Here is a 24221-nt window from a genome sequence, read left to right as displayed (position 1 = left end):
TAATTCTTACAATAAGGAGCCCACTTGTAAAAGGTGTGAAGTTTCATGGTTCTCCATTTTTAATGAAATAGTACAAATAAAGGTTCCTGTATGACAGTCTAAAATCAAGCTACTATGTGTTGCACACTCACAGTAGGAAGGTTTCTGCAACAGAGGCAGCGCTGTCACTCCAGCAAACACTGGGCAAAAATAGGTGTGGTCAGGTGTTGGCCTGAAAAGCTACAGGCTTGTGAATCAGAAGTGACAATGCTGATAACCTTGCCCCATTATACATTGAAAACAAAATTGGACCCAAGCTCAACCGCTGAACATTAAATGTACATGCTGAGGATCGATGCACATGCTGGGATGTCCAGTTCACCTTGCAAATCCAAAGCAGAAAAGAAGCCGGCTACCCAGTATACTCTTGTCTTGTTACTCTTTATTGGCTACATAACGAAAAATAAAATGCGTATACTGTATTTATATTATGTAGCAAATAAAGAGTAACAAGAGGAGTATACTGGGTGACCTGATTCTTTTCCCCCCTAATACATGCTTTCATCCAATTGTAGTGCAAGCAGGCACAGCCTACACAAGGATGGCAACTCAGCTCTGAATTCAGCGGCGGTGAAGTATCCTGCCACCACAACACAGGAAGTTGCACTAGGTGAACTTTACTGGCCGACTAAGGAGGTATTTGTGTCCCTTTGTGGGTCTAAGAGAAAACAAAGTGCAGATGTACTTATGAAAAAAGGGACAGTTTACCTAGCTGTTCCATGGCCAGGTGTGTGTTATTCCCTCATTATCCCATGTACAAGGAGCAGATAAAAGGTCCAGAGTTAATTTCAAGTGTGCTATTTGCATTTGGAATCTGTTGCTGTCAACTCTCAATATGAGATCCAAAGAGCTGTCACTATCAGTGAAGCAAGCCATCATTAGGCTGAAAAAACAAAACAAACCCATCAGAGAGATAGCAAAAACATTAGGTGTGGCCAGATCAACGGTTGGGAACATCCTTTAAAAGAAAGAATGCACCAGCGAGCTCAGCAACACCAATAGACCCGGAAGACCACGGAAAACAACTGTAGTGGATGACCAAAGAATTCTTTCCCTGGTGAAGAAAACACCCTTCACAACAGTTGGCCAGATCAAGAACACTCTCTAGGAGGTAGGTGTATGTGTGTCAAAGTCAACAATCAAGAGAAGACATCACCTGAGTGAATACAGAGGGTTCACCACAAGATGTAAACCATTGGTGAGCCTCAAAAACAGGAAGGCCATATTAGAGTTTGCCAAACAACATCTAAAAAAGCCTTCACAGTTCTGGAACAACATCCTATGGACAGATGAGGCCAAGATCAACTTGTACCAGAGTGATGGGTACAGAAGAGTATGGAGAAGGAAAGGAACTGCTCATAATCCAAAGCATACCACCTAATCAGTGATGCATGGTGGTGGTAGTATCATGGCGTAGGCATGTATGGCTGCCAATGGAACTGGTTCTCTTGTATTTATTGATGATGTGACTGCTGACACAAGCAGCAGGATGAATTCTGAAGTGTTTCGGGAATATTATCTGCTCATATTCAGCCAAATGCTTCAGAACTCATTGGACGGTACTTCATAGTGCAGATGGACAATGACCCGAAGCATACTATGAAAGCAACCAAAGAGTTTTTTAAGGGAAAGAAGTGGAATGTTTTGCAATGGCCAAGTCAATCACCTGACCTGAATCCGATTGAGCACGCATTTCACTTGCTGAAGACAAAACTGAAGGGAAAATGTCCCCAGAAAAAGCAGGAACTGAAGACAGTTGCAGTAGAGGCCTGGCAGAGCATCACCAGGGATGAAACCCAGCGTCTGGTGATCTCTATGCGTTCCAGACTTCAGGCAAAGGATTTGCAACTAAGTATTAAAAAGTGAAAGTTTGCTTTATGATTGTTAATCTGTCCCATTACTTTTGGCCCCTTAAAAAGTGGGAGGCACATATACAAACTGTTGTAAGTCCTACACCGTTCACCTGATTTGGATGTAAATACCCTCAAATTAAAGCTGAAAGTCTGCAGTTAAAGCACATCTTGTTTGTTTCATTTCAAATCCATTGTGGTGGTGTATAGAGCCAAAAAGGTTAGAATTGTGTTGATGTCCCAATATTTATGGACCTGACTGTATATGTCTGTTGTGAAAGTTATATGTCAGTTATAATAAAGGCCCTAGAAGGTTGAAACACACTTGAAAGCTATCTGCATTAGTTGTTTGCCTTTGCAGGGCCATTACTGAATACATATGGAAGACTTATTATGCACCAGTGTTATTTTTTTTAAAGAGAAGCTTCAACAAAACCCAATGAGTAGGTATGTATTCTGTTCATGCACTAGTGTACATGTCATACCTGTAGGTCAACCTCTGCCTCCCTGAAGCCTGGGCAAAAAACTACCATCCTAAACCAAACCATTCAGTCCTACATAGAAAGTAAGACTAGTGGGCGGTTGAGTGCGCCCCTAACAAGCTCTCTACGTTTTTCACAAGCCAATGCATGAGCAGTGTGCTCTCCCTGTGGGAGAAATTCTAACCCACCTTGTATAAAAAAACAACAACAAAAAATGTCTGGAAGGGCTTTTGGGCTTTAACATAGATTATTTTTGAGTAGCAAATGTAGGAGTGTTACATTTTATTAAATGTCTAGGCTTGTGCTTTTTATCTAATTGAAGTTGTTTATTGAGCTCAGATGAAAATCGTACTATTCCCGAGATATTGTAACTTTGTTCCTCCCTAGTTGCTGGAAAATGCCAAGAAAACTAATTCCCTGTGTTAGAAACCCTCTGTGACTTGTGTTTAGGAGTGTAAAAAGGTATCAAATAAAATCAGTTGCTACTAATACACAATAATATAAAACTTCAAACAAATCCAATTCAAGATTTTCAACAAAAGCATGTTAAAGTAGACCTATCATTAATTCTTTTGTAAAAAGCACTGGAGCTGTACAGCCGTGGCCAAAAGTTTTGAGAATGACACAAATATTAATTTTCACAAAGTTTGCTGCTTCAGTGCATTTCGATCTTTTTGTCAGATGTTACTATGGTATACTGAAGTATAATTAAATGCATTTCATAGGTGTCAAAGTCTTTTATTGACAATTATATTAAGTTTATGCAGATTCAATATTTACAATGTTGATACTTATTTTTCAAGACCTCTACAATTAACCGTGGCATGCTGCTGTCAATCAACTTCTGGGCCACATCCTGACTGATGGCAGTCCCTTCTTGCATAATAAATGCTTGGGGTTTGTTAGAATTTGTGTGATTTGTTTTGTTCATCCACCTCTTGAGGATTGACCACAAGTTCCCAATGGGTTTAAGGTCTGGGGAGTTTCCTTGCCATGAACCCAACATTTTGATGTTTTGTTCCCTAAGCCAGTTATAACTTGTGCCTTATGGCAAGGTGCTCTATCCTGTTGGAAAAGGCATTGTTCCTCACCAAACTGTTCTTGGATGGTTGGGAGAAGTTGCTCTTGGAGGATGTTTTTGTAACATTCTTTATTTATGGCTGTTCTTAGGCAAAATTGTGAGTGAGCCCACTCTCTTGGCTGAGAAGCAACCCCACACATGAATGGTCTCATGATGCTTTACTGTTAGCATGACACAGGACTTATTGTAGTGCTCACCTTTTCTTCTCCGGACAAGGTTTTTTCTGGATGCCCCAAACAATTGGAGATCCATCAGAGAAAATTACTTTACCCCAGTCCTCAGCAGTCCAATCACTGTACCTTTTGCAGAATATCAGCCTGCCCCTCATAAGAGAGAGAAGTGGCTTCTTTGCTGCCCTTCTTGATGCCAGGCCACCCTCCAAAAGCCTTCACCTCACTGGGTGCGTGCAGATGCTCTCAAACCTGCCTGTTGCCATTCCTAAACAAGCTCTGCACTGGTGGTGCCTGACCCTGCAGCTGAATAAACTGTAGGAAACGGTCCTGGTGCTTGCTGGACTTTCTTGGGCACTCTGGAGCTTTCGTCACAAATGCAGTTGACAATGTTTTTTTTTATGGGATTAAGGTAACTTTCATGGCAAAAAGGAACTTTGCAATCATTTGCAATTTATCTGATCACTCTTCATAATCTTCTGGAGTATATAAGAATTGCCCTCATAAAAACTGAGGCAGCAGACCTTGTAACAATTGGATTTTTGACTTACAAGAAAATCCATTTCTCTGACGTTCATTGACGGACACAGCTCCTGATATTCATAATCATTGGGGAATACTGCCCCCTACAGGAGTAGGACACTAGGCAGAAAATAATTCTAGCTACACCCATGGGCAGTCCCAGGGGATATACTCCCTCTCTCTGCTATAGCCACTCAGTTTTGTTACAAGCAGTGTCAGGAGAATTATAACTCCACAGAGGGGTGGGTGCTGTGTCCATCAATGAACATTAGAGAAGTAGATTTTACAGTAAGTCAAAAATCCAATTTTCTCTTTCGTTCATTGACGGACACAGCTCCTGATATTCATAACCGTTGGGACGTCCCAAAGCAGTGTTAAACATGAGGGGTGGGAACAACGAAAAAAAAATTCCCAAGGCTAAACATTTACCAACCAGGCAACAACTGGAGCCCACCTGGCATCTATGGTGACCACTGTCCAATACAAGGGGAGGAAGGATTTTTCCAGCCGAAGAGCGAAGCCACCATATCAGGGACTCCTTTGTGCCCTGACTCAACCGGATCAGATTGTCCAGAAACTGCAGAGTCTTGTCCCATTTGGTAAGAATTTCCCTTTGCAGGGACCTTGTATGGAACTGTACAAACGGAACTGCTTCGACGGTAGACACCATCAGGCCCAGCACACGCATGCAGGTCCAGAGGGATGACCACTTTTTGAACAGCAGGAGGTGAATTGCAGTCTGAAATTTATGGAGTTTGCCCAGAGGAAGGAGCACTAGGGCTAAAGTCGAGTCCAGAGTCAGGCCGAGATAGTCCAGCTTTGTGGATGGAACCAGAGCAGACTTCTGAAATTTCAGAATCCAGCCAAACACCTGCAGCATTTGTATTGTGGATCTCCAGGTTCTCCACCAGAGCAGAGGGAGACTTCGCTCGCAGAAGGAGATTGCCCAAGTAGCCCAGTACCGTGATCCCCCATGGGCATAGCAAAGCTAGCACTGGGGCTAACACTTTTGTGAAGACCCGAGGAGCAGATGCAAGACCAAAGGGTAACGCCACAAACTAATAATGCTCCTCTCCCACAGCAAAAAAGGGAAAACGCTGGTGAATGGCACATATTGGAATGTGAAGATAGGCATTCTTGATATTGATAAAGGCGAGGAAATCCCCCGATGCAGGGATGCCAGCACTGTTCAAATGGACTTTATTCTGAACTTCTGTACCAGCACAAAGCAGTTTAGCGCCTTGAGCGTCACGGTGTAGGAGCTTAGCCACCTCGGTCAGAGTTTGGGAAACTAGGGCAATGGTAAATACCGCCTCATTGCTGAACCAGCCAGAGTGTACATAGTGCAGGCTACAGACTCCGCCTTCTGGTCACCCGGATCCTTAAAGGCCGGGTATTCTTCAACCGGAATCATGGTTGCCTTGTTTAATCTGAAAACTGGAGGGTCCACCACCGGTGGCACAGTGCACTTCTTAAGAAGGGACTACTCATGGGGGTAACACCTAGTAAAGTGCTTAGGGCCCAACGGGGACGCTTAGGTCATCCCCACTCTATAGTGACAATTCTGTCAAAATTGCCAGGGAAAGGAAATAGCTTTGCTGCTCAAGATGGCTTATGAGTGGCAAAGGCCACCTGCGCCTCCATCGCAGCTTTAGCTGCATCCTCCATCTTCAGGGTCTCACGTACAGATACAATCAGTGTGTCCACCAGCACCTCAACATGCGTGGTCACAGACATGGGGAAATCATCCTAACTATCAGAGGATTACAGGCGTGTGGTTGCAGACCCAGCAGGGTGACCAACGTCCGTGGCGGCTGAATCAGATTCAGGATCTGATGAGAAAGATGAGGCAGGAGAAGGCGGGGGGCACCTTTTGCTAGCCCGTCGCCCACAAGCCACCTCCACCTGGGACACACGGGACTCCAGAACTGCCGTCAGTGCATGGATGGATGTTGGGACCTGGAGGGCTCCGTAGCCTCAGAGAGGGGATCAGGTGGGGAAATATTCTCCAAAGACTCCATGAGAGACCAGGGGGGACCACCACAAAAAGTGTAAAACACTGATAAGGGACAACCTCCACTGCGCTGGCAGCACCACCCAGTCACCAGGCACAAAGCATCAAGCGATCCTCAGCAGAAAGTGAGAGGACCCCCACCAGACTCACCACCCACAGAAACAGGCACCTGCAGCCATCAGGAGAATCTGCACTATACATGTGGCGATCAGGAAGTAAAATGATCCAGAAGTCAGTACCAGGGGATGAGGAGGGGCTCCCACCGCCAAAATCAACGCCCACTGGCTCCACTGTCATGGTCATCACTACAGAAACTACACCGTGTATAGAAACACACAGGCTACAACAAAATGGTGCCCCCCCCCCCACGGCACCACAAGGCTTACAGGGACCCAGGAGGGAGGCAAGGCCTCAAGGACAGATCCAGGCAGGACGGGGGCCCTGGCAGGAGCCCCACCATGTAGGACCCCCCTGCATAGTCAATTGTCCATTCGCCGGCAGCACACCCCCTGGCCCCCATTGCCAGTTAGCGCCCTGCCCCCATCCCAAGAAAGTGCCCAGACCACCCAAATAGCCCCAGTGTGGAGGGGCAGGATGAGAACCTTGGCAAGGGGGAGGTGAATGCGGGAAGGAGGGGAACCTTGGGGTCCGATGTCCACCCCAAAACCCTCCAGGGGGAGCAGAGTGACAGATACCATACCAGGACAGACAGATACCATACCAGGAACCAGGTGGGCATCGCTCCAGACAGAACCCCTCTCAATCGAAATGGGGGGGCTGTCAGCCAGAAGGAACGCTGCGACTCGGGCCAAGATCCGGTCGTATGCGACCTCGTGAAGTGTTTAATTCGCTGGCGCTGACTAGGCTGATGACTGGATCTAGATAATTCAGCCGGTTGCCCAGTCCAGCAGTTCATTGTAGATCTCACAGGAAAAAAAACAGGAGAAAAACTTCTATCCAAAAAGAAAAAAATTGTCAGGACCAAAGATCCAAGCAAGTGGCTATAGCAGAGAGAGGGAGTATACCCCGTGGGACTGCCCATGGGTGTAGCCAGAATTATTTTCTGCCTAGAGTCCTACTCCTGTAGGGGGAAGTATAACCCAATGGTTATGAATATCAGGAGCTATGTCCATCAATGAACGAAAGAGAAAATGAATATTTGTGTCATTCTCCAAACTTTTGGCCACGGCTGTACTATAACAATCATAACAGAATAAAATAATTTCAAGGACAATTACAACTCATTTGAATACCTTTTAGTAGGGATCACATATCTATGTGCCTCGACATTCACTTGCAGATCTATTTTGAATGTATTCATTTTACACATGTATTTGTTTTTGCACTTTTTAAAGTTGTTTCATGTGTGTTCTGATATGTCTCAGGTGTCGGATCACAGAAACATCGGATTCTTTATGTGACCAATTAGTTGATGATATACAGCTGCGAGCAATCGCACTAATTAACTTTTTGGCTGGCTCATCCTTAAATAATGACCGATTTCCGTTATCCTTCACCGTGGTAATGAGTAATCGGCCGTTTGTGCTGTGAAACGCGTCTACCTTGGACTCATCTGTTCCCGCACTGTCTGTTTATCCTTGATGATTTTTGAAGAATAAAGACACCTTTTATTTCATCTACCTGTGTGCGGCTTCAAAACCTACTATGCATGCCTCGACCTTCAGACAAGTGGACAGCACAAGCCATAGTTTGAAGCATGTCACATTAGGACATGGCGGATGCTTGAGTCTGTTTACATTAAAGCGGCGCAATGCTTTTCTACCAGAAGAGGCATAAGCACAAGGGATACATCATACTGACTCTGAATCTTTGATTCTTGTGCTTATTTTTTGGTTTGTGACTTTGGCTGCAGTTAAAGTCGAATTATGGTACAATATTTTTTATTGAGGTTTCAAGGTTACATTTAAGCCTAATACAAATACAATGTAAGAAGATAACAATGAAATTATATATATATATATATATATATATATATATATATATATATATATGTAAGCATTTCAATATATAATCATTGAAAATATGGAACATTATATGGGCGAGGAAGATGAATTACCTATATTTTAGAAACCTGTAAGAGAAAAAAAATAATAAAATAATATATATATATATATATATTTTTTTTTTTAAATGGGAGGGTGGCGTGGTTAAGAAAAAGATCACAAAAAGGAAGGAGAAATAAATAAATAAATGTGGGGGGGGGGGGGGATGCAGAGGTCACAGGGTCCAAATATTGTTAAAATGTAGAATAATATGGAGAGCTAAGAATGATCATTTTCAAGTTCAGATGTATAATGCAACTATTATTTTCAAAAAGTGTGAGTGGCTATCAAATAGAATGGAGGTTCATTTTTCATGAGCCATGGTTTCCATGATTTCTTTGCTTTACCTCCCTAAATAGTTGGGAGGTAATAGTCAGGAATAGTTGTCTCCAGGCTTTAGCAATAGTTTGTTTTGTGGGCAAAAAAAATTGGTTTATGAAGTAATGCTTCCCATGGATTCATATCTAAAGTTTTGTGAAGGACTTTAAAAATCATATTATAAACTTTTGTTCAAAAGTTCTGGACTAATGGGCATTACCACCAAAAAGGTACCTCTGGTATCGCATCCTCTAAAGCACGAAGGGAAAACTGAAGAAGAAAAATGTGATAGTTTTTCATATACCAACGAAGGAGAATTTTATGTGTGTTTTCTTGTGCCAAAGTATTAATAGAACATTTAGCTACTTCTGACCTAATCTTGTGGCATTCTGCAATTCCTAGAGATTTTCTCAGGTCAGTTTCACATTTAAGAATGTAGTGTTAGGTTAGCACAGGAAATTTGAGCAGCACGTAAGAGAGATATAAGGCCAGAGGAGTGGGGGTTCACTTTAGATATTTTTTTTTGAAAGGTGTCAAAGGGGTTGGCCAATTTGTGATATTAGGAAGGAGAGTTTGTATAAATTCAGTTATCTGAAGTAATTAAGACATCTCCGATGAAAGAAGAGACCAATGGTCTAAAAGGTAAGAGTAAGATTTAACTTCATTCAATGTTAAGAGGTCATGTATTTAAATAAAATGGGATTAAATCCTCCTATCCTTTTTAGCCAAGGAAGCTGCCATCCTAGCCTTTGATCTGCAACTGCCATGACGCCGCACATGTGATCAGATATGACACCAGCCATTTGATGGTTTCACAGTTTGGTTGAGTGCACAAGCAATGTGACAGTCACATTCCCAGGATGCCGGGAATGTAACTGTTTTATGAAACTGTTAAATTGATGGGTTTAGTTATTCTTTAAGCGACATATACATTTGTAGGAAGCTCTAATGGAAGCAGCCACTCAAATCACACATCTTAGTTCTACTGCCCTTAAACTACAAGGTGGTACATAAATGTCAGTTTCCAGGGCCTTTGCACGAGGGTGTCTTGCTGTTTTTTTATTTTTTTTTTATTTTTACAAATCCCCTTTAAGTCTTTAATTTTGCAGTTCGTAGGTTAAAGTATGCAGAACCCTACCAGGCCACACTGCTATGGGAGGCATCGTCGAGGCGGCAGAGAAGCTCCAAGGTTTGGGTGTTGTTTGATGAATCATCAGGGACCTCCTGGTTCCCTGCCTGCAGTTCCTTCGGTATCCTCCACACAGCCGCACAAGACGAGACTTTGCCGTCTGAAGCTGAACAACAGAGGGGAAGAAAGAGAGAGAGAGAAAAAAAGGCACAGATCAGTACATGTAGAACACATTTGGAATGACTGTGCTCCGGCATTCACACAAAACACAGGAGCTATGCACAGCTGTTGCCTGAAATATTTAAGGCCTTATATTTTAATAAGCAGCAGAATGCGGTGCGGAGATAGAGGGAAAAGCCTGAAGTCGCCAATCAGTTCTGTGCAGAACTCGTAATTTGCATATGTTTAACCCAGTTTCACCGTGTTCTGAAGCCAGTCTTCATGTCTTGATGAAATTTTAATTCTTTTGGGGGTGGGGAGGAAAAAAAAAAAAACACACACACACACACACAGAATCCCCTACCACCATTTCTATTTTTGTTATGCAAATTAAGGAGCAAGCAAAATTGGCTCTTGTCAAGCAAATGGTTTGTATAGCAGAGTTATAACTCAATTACGGCCTTTACCTGGAGCTGTTTTAGAACCAATTCAGGTTTATTTTTTTTTCCAGGTTTTTATGAAAGTGCAGCCTGTGCAAATATAACAAACAAACTGGAAGAAATGCTATAAAAATATATACGTATAAAACAAAAGCTAAGCATGAACATGCGGTAAACATCACCATCTTATTTAGGGTGCATACAGATACATATAGCAAATAGTTTTGTACACATCTGTATGCAGTAATATAAAAGGCTATGGACCCATGCACACAGCTGTGCTATGTTCAGAAGTGTAATAAAAAATAAGAGTACAAAGCTGTATCCAGGGCCATATTTGGACCGTATCCACGCATGTAATGTTTGTGCTGATGTTTACATGCGTACAACATGTAGTCTATTGGTTGCCACTGCTGCATATGCTGTAAATATCAACAATGTGTCGCCAGTGGTGTTGCTACTAATTACACGCTATTGATTAATATGTCGGCCCTAAATGAGTCACTCACGCAGCAGTAGCGCATGTGCAGATTGACATTGGCTTTCAGTTATTCAGTATCAGCCGAGTTCATTCTGCACATGCACCACTTCTGCACAAATGACTCATTTAGTACTGTAATCATCAACAGTAATCAATCAGCAGTGGTGGTTCTGTTGGCTACACATTGTTGATATGTATGTGAGCAGCGGCAAGGGTCAATAGGGCTAGTAAAATATTACACGTGTATAGACACCTTTTTATGTAGGATCATGCTGCATAAATCATTAGGGCTATGTGAATGAGGCCTTAAAAAGAAATCCATAAGGATTTTGCCAGTTTAGATGGCATGGCGCAGGATTTGGTTTTCTACCAGAGTTTTCAAGCTTTCAGAAATGACAGCTGGCACAGTTGTAATACAGAGCCCTGCTTTCAACTGAGCTATTTGTGCCACTAGAAATGTCTTATATATTCCTATGTAGAATCAGTAGTTGTGACTAGCAGGTAGTTCAAAGTGGTTCTAAATGTATTTTTGTTTTCCTAAAGAAAGTTCTGGTTTTCTTTTTTGCCTACAGGTTTAGCGCAATATCCTGTTAAAGAAGGGCCATTTCTAACCCTCAAAAAGAGGCCAACATAAGCAACATACAACAATAACAACAATTTTTATTTTTATTACCCTTGTTTTGCTGATACTCCCTTCCCCTCTTCTCCCAATTTTTTTTTTTCGTTTTGTGTTTGTATGTATGAATAATTTTTGTGCAGAGTAATGTATTGTAGCTGTAACTATCTGTTTTGTTTATATGTTTAATAATAAAAGAAAAATGTATTTGTAAAAAGAAAAACAACATAATCCTCTTCCTCCCTTTGAGTGCCCCCCACAAAAAGCAGCTTGCTATGGGGGCATCCGAGCCAAATCACAGCTAAGCGTATCCATTCAGACAAGGAGCTGCAGTTCAGCCACACTCCCCTCTCTCTTCATTGGCTAACTGACTTTGATTGACAGCAGCGGGATCCAACGGCGCCACTGCTGTGTCTTAGCCAATGAGAAGGATATTCCCAAACAGCTGAGACAGTCGTGGACATTGCTAGTTTAAGAAGGGGCTCAGGTAAGCATTGGGGGGGGGGGGCTGCTGTGCACACAGAAGATTTTTAATCTTAATGCATAAAATGCATTGAGATAAAAAAACCTTCTGACTTTACAACCCCTTTAAATACTTACATGAGTCCTGTATCGATCCAGCGTGGTGCTCATTTGCGGGTCTTCTCTCCTCACTCTCTCTCTCACAGGCTTGGCTGAAAGCAGTTGGAGCCATCCTTTGAGAGGTGGAGATCTCCCTGAACATAATAAAAGAGATCACAGATCACCAAGGTTCGGCGTCTTTTTTGTTTTTTACATAACCAAAGCGGAGTTCCACCCAAAAGGTGAAATTGTGCTTTAAGGCTGGTTTTAACAGTTCTCCATCCCAAACCCCCCCCCCCCCAGTCTTCTGGGACATATCACAGGTCCCGGAAGACTGTGGGACCATTCACATTGTGCTGCGCAGCCATAAGCTGTCACAGCCAGGTGCCCACAGTTGAGATGCCAGTGCCGGAGACAGAAGACAGATGGACCGAATGGCTCGGGTGAGCACATCGCTGTATCCTGGGACAGGTGAGAGTCTGTTTATTAAAAGTCAGCAGCTACAGTTTTTGTAGTTGCTGACTATTAACCACTTCAGTTCTGGAAGGTTTTAACCCCTCAATGATCAGACAATTTTTTGCTATTCGGCACTGTGTTACTTTAACTAACAATTGCGCGGTCGTGCGACGCTGTACCCAAATATAATTGATGTCCTTTTTTCCCACAAATAGAGCTATCTTTTGGTGGTATTTGATCACCTCTGCGGCTTTTAGATTTTGCGCTATAAACAAAAAAACAGCGCACATTTTGAAAAAAAAAAAAACACAATATTTTTTACTTTCTGCTATAAAACATTCCCAATAAAAAAAAATTTAAAAATCTATTTTTTTTATCAGTTTAGGCCAATTTGTATTCTACTACATATTTTTGGTAAAAAAAAAAAAAATCCCAAAAAGTGTATTTTAATTGGTTTGCGCAAAAGTTATAGCGTTTACAACCTATGGGATAGATTTTTGGACTTTTTTTTTTTTTTATTAGTAGTGGGGACGATCAGCGATTTTTAGTGGGACTGCGACATTGTAGCCGACAAATCTGACACTAGGTGACACTTTTTGGGGACCAGTGACAATATTACAGTAATCAGTGCTAAATAATATGCACTGTTACTGTATAAATGACACTGGCAGGGAAGGGGTTAATACTCGAGGTGATCAAGGGGTGGTCAAGTGTGAGCCTAATTTGCTTGCTAACTGTGGGGGGGGGGGCTCTGTGAAATGCACACAGAAATCTGTGTTTCAGCCTAGCTGAGACTCACAATCTCACTGTACCTGTCTGACAGGAGAGCCTCCTGCTTTGTTTACATAGGCAAGCGGCTCTCCTGTCAGTTTCCCCGAAGACCGCGAGAGGACGGTGGCGATCGAGTCCTCTCCTCCCGTGTTCTGGCTCCCGCTGTGTGTAATCACAGTGGGAGCGCGGCTTTGGTGGTGCGCATGCGCCGCCGAGACCGCGTACGCATAATCACGTAGAGCTACGTGATTATGCGCAGCTGAGCCGCCCTGCCGCAGTAAATCTGCGTGGGGCGGTCGGCAAGTGGTTAAACAAGCTCCTCTTTAACTAGTGGGGCCTACCTAATAATAAGGAAAACTTAAAAAAAACATAATAAAACAAACAAATGTCATTTAACCACTTAAGCCCCGGAAGATTTTACCCCCATTCCGACCAGGGGGTTTTTTGCGATTTTTTACTGCGTGACTTTAACGGACAATTGCGCGGTCGTGCGACGCTGTACCTAAACTAATTTCATGTCCTTTTTTTCCCACAAACAGAGCTTTCTTTTGGTGGTATTTAATCACCTGTGCGATTTTTTGATCATGCGCTATAAACAAAAAAAGAGCATAAATTTTGCAAAAATAACAATATTTTTCACATTTTTTTATATGAAATTCCCCCAAAAAAATGTAAAAATCTAATATTTTTAACATTTTCGGCCAATTTGTTTTATGCTACATATGTTTGGTAAAAAAAAAATCGCAAAAAGCGTATTTTGATTGGTTTGCGCAAAAGTTATCGCGTTTACTAACAAAGGGAAAGATTTTTGTCATTTTTGGTGTTTTTTTTTTTAACGAGTAATGGCGGCGATCTGCGATTTTTTTTGCGGGACTGCGACATTGCGGCAGACAGATCGGACCCTTGACTGACATTTTTGACACTTTTGGGGTTACCAGTGACATTACTGCAGTAATCAGTGCTAAAAATATGCACTGTTACTGTAAAAATGACACTGGCAGGGAAGGGGTTAACTGTATTGGAGAGGGAGGGGTTAAGTGTGTCCTAGGGGCGTGTTTCTAACTGTAGTGGGACAGGTCTCCTATTGTAAAAACAGATCAACGGTTCTACATAGGAGAACCGTCTGATCTCCATTTTTACACAGGGGAGAATGACAGGCGGCTTGTTTACATAAGCCGTCGCCTTTCTCCCGCTCTACCGACGATCGTAGTGTGACCGGCGGACATCGGGTCCGCCGGTCACACGTGCGGACTCCTCCGTGAACGAGCCGCAGCGCTCGCGCGCTCGCATGCTATTGGCTCACAAACCGGTCACAGGCTAGTGACGTATATATACGTCACTTTGCCTGGCCGGGGCTGACCGCCGCAGTATATCTACTTGCGGCGGTCGGCAAGTAGTTAAAAAATATAAACGTATCTTACCTTAAAAGTGGATGGTGTGTCAATATGGCAGTTAACCTTGTTAGTAGGGCAGAGGAATGGGTCAGCAGAGCAGTGGATGGTGTCAGTTGTTTTTTATTTGTGTTATTTGTTTTTACCTATTTTTTATTTTACAACTTTATTTTTTATTATTTCTTACATTTTTTTTTTTTTTAGCAGCAGCCCTGTAAGGGGCTTTGATGAAATATCAGGGGTCTAACCTGATGTCTATCTTTTGAGACAGAGAAACGGGAATTGAGAACACAGTCCTCAATCTCCATCTCTTCAGCCCCCGCAGCACTGAATAAATGGACAGGAATAGCTTTGTATAGAGCTTCCAATTCGTTCACAAACTGAAGCATAAAAGAAACACAGTATACGATGCTTCAGTTATCAATGAACACAGTGATTGAGATCCCAAAAGAGATCTCTGAATGATGCCTGTGCTGAGTGGGCAACCTTCTGTGTTCAAAATGCAGTAGGGCAGCCGCTAGAAATACCGGGGCCCCATACAGCCTACTTGACGGGGCAAAAATATCAAAATGATATTATCAAAAAAATACACAAAAATGATCATTAGTGGACACAAACATAACTTACAAAATTCCAGCTAAATCTAAAACATAAAAAGTTAATAAATAAAGCTCTCTGTGTGTAAATGAGGTCTTGGTCCTCATTCACATTGTCACTGTGGCCTGTACAGTGTGAAGCAGTGTTTATTTTTAAATGTGGCTATTGCTTCCAGAATCCTATCTCAGCATAAATCCCACCCACCTAAAAAAAATAAAAACTGCACTAATCAACACATTTATGCTCTAAGCATAAATTCTGTCTGCAAGCCAATATTCTCCATAACAAAAATGCAAACATTCACCCTCCCAGCACAAATCCCTGCCCCCCCCAATCCCACCTTCCAGCTCAAATCCCACCCCAATTTCCTCTCCTATCAGGGATCTCCCTCACCCCCCAAAAAATCACCCGTCTAGCATACATTCTATTTTTTCTCAAACTCCCCATCCTAGCACAAATCACCCCAATCCCTCCTCCTAGCACAAATTCTGCCCCATATCCCCACAATATCCCCCCCAATCCTTCCTATTAGTACAAATCCCCCCAATCCCGCCTCCTATCACAAATCCCCCCAATCTCTCCTTCTAGCAGAAATTTTCCCCCATCCTCCTTCCCAGCACAACCCCCCCCCCCCCAATCCCACCTCCCAGCACAACCCCCCCCCCCCCCCAAATACCCGCTCCCAGCACAAATGCCTCCAATCCCTCTGAGCACAAATTCCCCCCTATCCTCCCTTCCAGCACAACCCCCCCCCCCAATCTGTTTGCAAGTCCACAACCCCCTTACCCCCCAGCACAAATCCCCCCCAATCCCCCCTCTTAGCACAAATCCCCCAGCCCCCTCCTAGCACATATCCCCCCATTCCTCCTGGCGAATATCCTCCCCCTCCTAAATCCCCATTAGACTTCCCAGCACAAAGAGCTGCCAATCCCTCCTCTTGCACAAACATCCCAGCAATAAATTATTTTCCCACTATTATTCCCCCTCTGCCCTCAGTGAGTACAATTTTACTGTACTTTTTGTAAACCCTCCACCCCCCCCCCCCCTCAACCGACAAGGGGAAACCACTACAAAGCCAGGAACCGGTGCACTGTATTGTGCTCTCCCCTCCTGTCACAACAACACTCGTCCATGCAGCACAGGGGACAGGATCGTTCTCACATTGCATCGGACTGTACACACACACAGTTTGATTACCGCCCCCTATCCACATTATCTGCTGCTAAGAGATGAGCAGCGCCTAAAGGAGGTAGGGGGGCGGTAATCAAACTGTGTGTGTACAGTCAGATGCAATGTAAGAACAATCCTGTCTCCTGTGCTGCATGGACAAGTGTTGTTCTGACAGGAGGGGAGAGCCCAGAGAGCACAACACAGTGCACCTCCTCACCTCCTCCTGGCTCTTTCCTCTCCCCCATTTCTCCAGACTGCTGTCCCCTTGTCCCGGCTCGGAGTGTGGGCGGCGACAAGCAGCTGAAAGCCGGCGAGAGGGAGAGAAACCGGCTTTCAGCTGATGGGAGGCACACAGTGCATCATTCTATGATTTATCCCCCGCCCCACTGAACCTCCAGATGTCCAGGCCCCCCTGTGTGTCCGAGCCCCATACAGGGGTACCCGTGGTACCCCCCTGATGGCGGCCCTGAGGGAAGCTGCTTGGCACAGGACCTGAAAGCTAATGGAGATCACTATAGTAGCAATGTCTACTACAGTAATTTCCAGCTTCTACAGGAGACCCCTCAGAGGTATGGTATATGCATAGATACATTGGTTTAAGGTGGACCAATGTAACTATGTAAAAACATCCATACCTAAAATTCTTCTTTAACTTTTTCCTGTGAAGACTGGAAGTTTCGGGAAATAGCACGAAGAGAGCAGAAGATAGTTACATTGAAAATTGTAAGCTGCAAGTGCTGGGGTAAAACTTTTAAGAATTTTCTTTGGACTGTTTAATTTATTGTGCTCAATGGGTAAAGTGATTGTTAAGTCTTGTTTATTTTGTTTTTATTTTTAAAATAATAAGCATGTTATACGTATCTCCTCTGTGCAGTGGTTTTGCACAGAGCAGCCCAGACTCTACTCTTCTCGGGTCCCTCCTTCCTGCTACTGGCCCTTCCCTCCTATAGAGTGCCCCCACAGCATCCAACTTGCTATGGGGGCAGCCGAGCTGTGGCTCCCTGTGTCCATTCGGAAATGGAGCTGCCTTTCGGCCCTGCCCCCTCTCTCCTGATTGGATAACTGACTTTGGTTGACAGCTGCCGGAGCCAAGGGGGCCACGGCTGTATCTCAGCCAGCAAGGAGGGAGAGTCCTGTGTACATGGCTGGACAGGGAGGGGGCACAGGTAAGTATTAGGGGTGCTGAGGGGGCTACTAAACAAAGAAAGGCTTTTCATCTTAATGCATAGAATGCATTAAGATTAAAAAACCTAGACACCAGCTGGAGGTGTCAGAAAGAACCCGGCTCCATGCTCCATATCTGGTAGAATTGTGCCATGATTCAACCCTTCTGGGAGATGGTCCACAGGACAGTGCGTGAAGTCACGTCTTGTGACCTTCCCCTGACCCCTGGCCATTTCCTTCTCAATCATGTCCCAGATACACACCCCACGCGCAGACCGGTTCTTGCGCGTCACATGCTAAATGCCGCCAAATTGTGCTTACCTTGCCATTGGAAATCAACCTCCATTCCATCGTCTAAGGAGTGGTTTCTTAGACTCGATAGAATTGAGGAAATGGAGGAACTAATCAGTATTTCTAATGACTAAATACACAGATTCTCAGCCCAATGGATAGACTGGATCCGGTTCAAGGACACTACCGCCTACAATACGGTTATGGAGGCTAAGAGCCCTCCAACATGACCTCGAGCAACCTACCGAGGGCTTGAGATTACAGTCGCGCCCTATCCCTACCTATGCTCACATTTTTAGTATTGATTTACAAATCATCAATGACCACACATCACCCTGCCTTCATCTCCTCCTACCCCAACCCTTCTGGCACTTTCTGCATCCCTTCCCCCCTCACTCCCTACTTTCTCTCCTTTTCTCCTCATCACCTCCTCCTTTCCCCCTTCTCAACTTCCCTTCCCCTCCCCAACATTCCCGCCCAATCTGTTGTTCGTCCTCTGTCTCTGGTTAAACGACACACCACTCCATAGTCAGTGGGTCCTTTCCTGCCTCTTGGCCGAAACCAACCCCTATACAACCTGGCTAACAGTACTCAGTAAAAGATGTCGCTGTGGCACATGACCCCTTTTTTCTGCCTGTCCTCAGTTAGACTGGTTCTCTACCCCATGTAACCCCGTCATGCAGGTTGAGACCAACATTCGGCCATAAGTTTATGTTATTGTTCTGCACAAACCCACTATAATTGTACTGATGTATAACCTGGTCGTTAATGCTATGTCGATCTTTTCTTAATATACCACTTTTCTGTATAAACTTCATGTAGATGTTCTCATGCACTGTGTATATTATGTATGTTTTCTATATAAATCTCAATAAATTTTTTATGGAAAAAAAAAAAGATTAAAAAACCTTCCTGACTTTACAACTCCTTTAAGCTAAAAAACGTCTAGGGTTAATTAACTACTGTAAGTGAGAAACAGGCAACTAGCATTTTCTGAAGGAGAACAGCTAGAGGCGGATTGAACAGAAATTTTGGTGCCAAAACTGAAAATTTAGGATGCATTTGGCCGAAACCAGAAATGACAGTTTTTTTAAAATATATATATTTTTATATATTTTTTGTATTCTATTTGATGTCTTAACTAATATCATCAATTTAAATGAAAATTAATTTAACCACTTCAGCTCCGAAAGATTTTACTCCATTAATGACTAGGCCATTTTTTGCGATTCGGCACTGCATTACTTTAATGAAAAGTTGCATGGTCGTGTAACGCTGTACCCAAATACAATTGATGTCCTTTTTTTCCCACCAATAGAGCTTTCTTTTGGTGGTATTTTATCACCTCTGCAGTTTTTAGATTTTGCGCTATAAACAAAAAAATAGCATCAATTTAAAAAAAATAACACAATATTTTTTACTTTCTGCTATAAAACATTCCCAATAAAAAAACATTTTAAAAATCCCATTTCTTTTAATCAGTTTAGGCCAATTTGTATTCTGCTACATATTTTTGGTAAAAAAAAAGTGTATTTTAATTGGTTTGCCCAAACGTTATAGCGTTTAAAAACTACGGGATACATTTTTGGACTTTTTATTTTTTTTAGAATTGGCGGCGATCAGCGATTTCTAGCGGGGCAGCGACATTGCGATGGACAGATCGGACCCCTAACTGACATTTTTGCACTGGTACTGTATAAATGACACTGGCAGGGAAGGGGTTAACACTGGGGGTGATCAAAGGGGTTAATGTATGGCTAACAATGCTTACACTGACTGTGGGGGGGGGGGGGGTGGGCTCTGTGACAGGCACAGAGAGATCGTGGTTTCAGCTCAGCTGAAACTCCTGATCTCTCTCTACCTATGTGACAGAAGACTCGTCTGCTTCGTTTACATAAGCAGGCAGGTGTTCTGTCAGTTTCTCTGACGATTGCGGGAGGCCAGCGGTGATCGCCGCCACTCCTCCTGTGGCCCGCTGTGTCTAATCACAGGAAGAGCACGGCTCCAGCGGCACGTTCACAAAATTACGTAGATATACGTGATTTTGCGCAGCCGAGCCGCCCTGCCGCAGTATATCTGCGGTGGGCGGTCGGCAACTGGTTAATGTCTGCCATTATCGCACCTTTAGCGCAAGAAAAGCTCAAGAAAAATACATCCCTTTAAATTCTATGTATGTCTTCACACCGGTCTGTTGCTATTCCGTGCTGGTGTTAAAGATGTGGCCTGCAGCATTTTTGGTAAAAAAACGGACCAAAAATGCAGCTCCCCATTGAAATGCATTGAAAATGCAGCAAGAATGCATCAATAATCCGCCAGTATTATGTTTTTGATGGGATTTTTAAGTCACATGACCTATGAAAAACACACTATAAGCACAGTAGAATCGTGCCAAAATCACATGAATTTTTCAGCACCATTATCTTCACCCTTTTCACTATCGGAAAAATCGAAAAAACTGAATTTTTGTAAAATCTTACCTGTAAAATTCCTTTCTCTGAGTCCTCCGACAGTCGCCGCCTCTTCATATTCGTCACAATGGGGTTATGACCTTTGCTCCGTAGGAGTAGCTAGGCAACAGAATATGTCAATATTAAGGCTTTTAACATATCCCACCCCCAGGGGGTGGTCCCCTCAGTCAATAACCTCCTACTTCCTGTATCCATACCTCAGTTTCAGTGGAATAGCAGTAGAGTATACAACCAAACCCCAAAAGAGGGGCGGGGGCGGCGACTGTCGGAGGACTCAGAGAAAGGAATTTTACAGGTAAGATTTTACAAAAATTCCTTTTTCTCTTACGTGCTCCGACAGTCGCCGCCTCTTCATATTCGTCACAATGGGGACGTCCCAAAGCAGTGCAAACATGAGGGGTGGGAAACGCAGCCGCGCCTAAGGCAACGCAGTCTCCACATCAGAAAAAAGGAACCTTACCAAAGGAAGGAAACCAGCTGGGAAGCATGAAAAAAAACCTGCTCAACAGGAGCAACAACCCAGGAAAAAACAAATAACCTAGGGATAAAAACATCCCAACAGCCAAGGGTCCAAAACAAAGGGCCCTAAGGAACCGCCGCACTAAGAACCTTGCGGCCAAAGGAAGCATCTGCCGATGCCTGAACATCCACCTTGTAGAATTTTGTGAAAGTGTGAACGGTCGACCAAGTCGCCGCCTTACACACCTGGGCCACAGAAGCCCCATGACGACAGGCCCAAGACGTACTCAGAGATCTGGTAGAGTGCGCCTTCACAGGCATAGGAGGAACTTTTCCCCTCAAAGCATATGCCTGCTCAATGGTCTGTCTGATCCATTTGGCGATGGTAGAAGCCGACGCCGCCATGCCCTTCCGAGGTCCCTCAGGAAGGACAAAGAGAGAATCCGTTTTGCGAAAGGATTTTGTCGAATTCAGGTAAACCCTGACTGCCCTGACAACATCCAAGGAATGCAAGGCCACCTCCTTCGGATGCTTAGGCTTCGCGCAAAGCGAAGGCAAGACAATGTCCTCATTGAGGTGAAATTCGGAAACCCTTTTGGGAAGAAAGGAAGGATTAGGACGCAAGACCGCCTTATCCAAGTGAAGAACCAGATATGGAGACCTGCAGGACAAAGCTGCCAGCTCCAAAACTCTGCGAGCCGAAGTGATCGCCACCAAAAAAGCGACCTTTTTGGACAACAGAGGCAACGAGATCTCCCTGATCTTTTCAAAAGGAGCATGTTGTAACAAGGTCAGGACAAGGTTCAAGTCCCATGGAAGCAAAGGCTCCCTCCGAGGAGGGACCAGGTGTCGCACCCCTTGAACAAAGGTGCCAACCAGAGAATTAGACGCCACCGGGCGTTGAAAAAGAACGGCCAGAGCAGAAATCTGACCCGTAATCGTGGCCAACGCTAAACGCTGGTCCACGCCCGTTTGAAGGAAGGCCAACACCCTCGAAACCGAATATGAGCGAGGGGAATACCCCCTGGACTCACACCAGGCAAAGTAGGCCTTCCAAGTGCGGTAGTATATCTTCCCCGAAGAGGCCTTTCTAGCATTGATCAAAGTATGAATGACCTCCGGAGAGAGACCCCTATCCTTCAGGACCTCGGTCTCAACAGCCAGGCCGTCAAAGCCAGCGACTGTAAAGCAGGATGGAAAATCGGTCCTTGAGACAGAAGATCTTCCCGAAGAGGCAAACGCCATGGATCGTCGACCGCCAGGTTCACGAGGTCTGCGTACCAGGACCGGCGAGGCCAGTCCGGTGCCACAAGAATCACCGTGTGCGGTTCCGAGGTCAACCTGCGAAGGAACCTGGACAGCAGCTGAATCGGTGGAAACGCATACATCAGACGATACTGATGCCACGGAGCCACCAATGCGTCTGACGCGTCTGCCCGAGGATCGCGCGTCCTTGCCACGAACCTTTCCACCTTGTTGTTCAGATGAGACGCGAACAGGTCCACATCCGGAAGACCCCACTTCGCGCACAACATCTGGAAGACATCCGGGTGGAGGGACCATTCCCCCTGGTCCAGGGACTGGCGACTCAGATAGTCCGCCGGCCAGTTCTCCACCCCCGGAATGTGAACCGCCGAAATCGCCGGGACATGCGTCTCGGCCCAAGACAGAATGTCGGCCACTTCCCGAGCCGCTCGGGCACTCCTGGTGCCCCCTTGGTGGTTGATGTAGGCCACCGCTGTGGCATTGTCCGTCTGCACCCGAACCGGACGGCCCTGCAGCCAGTCCGTCCAACGACGAAGGCAGAGATTTATCGCTCGCAATTTCAGAATGTTGATCGGAAGGGAGGATTCCGCCTCCGACCAAGTCCCCTGGGCGGACAGAACGCCCAGAACACCACCCCAGCCCGACAGGCTGGCATCCGTGGTGACCACCGTCCATGAAAGAGGGGACACCGCCGGGGATCGGAGCCACCACAGAAGATCCCTTCTGGTGCGATGGCTCAATGCGATCTGGAGATCCAGAGAATGCGGTCGCCCGTCCCACATGGACAGGATCTCCGCTTGGAGACCCCGCGTGTGGAACTGGGCGAAGGGAATCGCCTCGAAGGCCGAGACCATTAATCCCAGACATCGCATGCACGTCCGGAGGGACGAGCGCGGAACGTCCCTGAGGGACCTGACTTCTTCCTGAAGAGTCCTGAGTTTTTCTTCCGGCAGGAAGACCTTCGCCTGGACTGAGTCCAGAACCATCCCCAGATAGGGAAGACGCACCGACGGACACAGCGTCGATTTTGGAAAGTTTATCATCCACCCAAACTCCTGCAGAGTCTGCACAGTGACTGACAGGTCCGACACCAGACCCTGGTCGGTCGCCGACCGAACCAGGATGTCGTCCAGATACCCCAGGACAGAGATGCCCTGGGCTCTCAACAAAGCCAGAACCGGTGCAAGCACCTTGGTGAACACCCGTGGAGCCGAAGCGAGCCCAAAAGGCAGCGCCACGAATTGGTAATGGTCCTCAGCAATGGCGAATCGAAGGTACCTCTGGTGACCCTCGAAAATAGGGATGTGAAGATACGCATCCTTCAAGTCGATGGAGGCCATGAATTCCCCCGGAACCAGGGCAGCCACCACCGACCGCAGGGATTCCATGCGGAACTTGCGAACCCGCACAAAGCGGTTCAGAGCCTTTAAGTCCAGAATCGGATTCACCTTGCCCTCCTTCCTGGGCACGGTGAACAGATTGGAGTAGAACCCCCAAAATCTGTCCCGATGAGGCACCGGAACCACCACTCCCTGAGCCCGCAGGTCCTGCACCGCCAGGTGCAGAGCCCGCAAACGCTCCGGAGACAGTTGAAGATTTGAGGGAAAAAATCTGCTCTCCGGCCGAGAGAGAAACTCGATCTTGTAGCCGGATCGAATGATTTCCTGAACCCACCTGTCCCGAACACGGGTCAGCCAGGGTTGAAGAAAACCGAGCAAGCGTCCCCCCACCCAAGAACCGGGTGAGGGCGCCCCTTCAGGCCGCACTGTTGTGGGCAGCGGATCCGGACTGGCCGGACTTCTGCTTACCTGTCCACGGTTTCTTCTGGGAGCCTTGGCCTTTGAACGGCTTGCCCTTATAGTGCGACCGAAAGGCACGAAAGGAACCCTGAGAGGGCCGAAAAGAAGCGTTCTTCTTACCGTGGGTCGCCTTAGCCTTGTGGAATTGGGGCAAGAGCGTGCTCTTACCACCCGTGATCCCTTTAATCAGAGTATCCAAGGAATCGCCAAAAAGGCGAGATCCGTTATAGGGCAGATTAGCTAAGGTCTTGCGCGAAGACTGGTCCACAGACCAACACTTCAGCCAAATCAGGCGGCGTGACAACACCGCCACACTGTGCACACGTGCAGCCAATGGAACTATGTCCAGGTTCGCATCACACAAATACATGACACCCTGATGGATTTGATCCACCATAGCCAACGTCTCTGGAGGGGCCGAGTCAGCCACCAGGACGCGTCTAAGCACCTGCGTCCAATTCGCG

The 24221-nt window shown here is 45.3% G+C and overlaps 1 protein-coding gene across 1 annotated transcript in view; it reads right to left on the bottom strand.

Moving 5' to 3' along the window:
• EIPR1 (EARP complex and GARP complex interacting protein 1) overlaps positions 1-24221 on the bottom strand; it is a 459494-nt gene that overhangs the window by 230632 nt on the left and 204641 nt on the right. The window contains exon 4 of the mRNA XM_082251893.1: positions 9678-9834. Coding sequence (XP_082108019.1) covers positions 9678-9834 — 157 coding nt within the window. The remainder of the gene's footprint in view (positions 1-9677; positions 9835-24221) is intronic.

This window comes from Pelophylax lessonae (assembly GCF_965119305.1).
Source record: "Pelophylax lessonae genome assembly, chromosome: 3".
Classification (NCBI taxonomy): Eukaryota; Metazoa; Chordata; class Amphibia; order Anura; family Ranidae; genus Pelophylax; species Pelophylax lessonae.
Note: the sequence above shows the minus strand (reverse complement) of the source record. Positions and strands in the feature narration are given on the sequence as shown.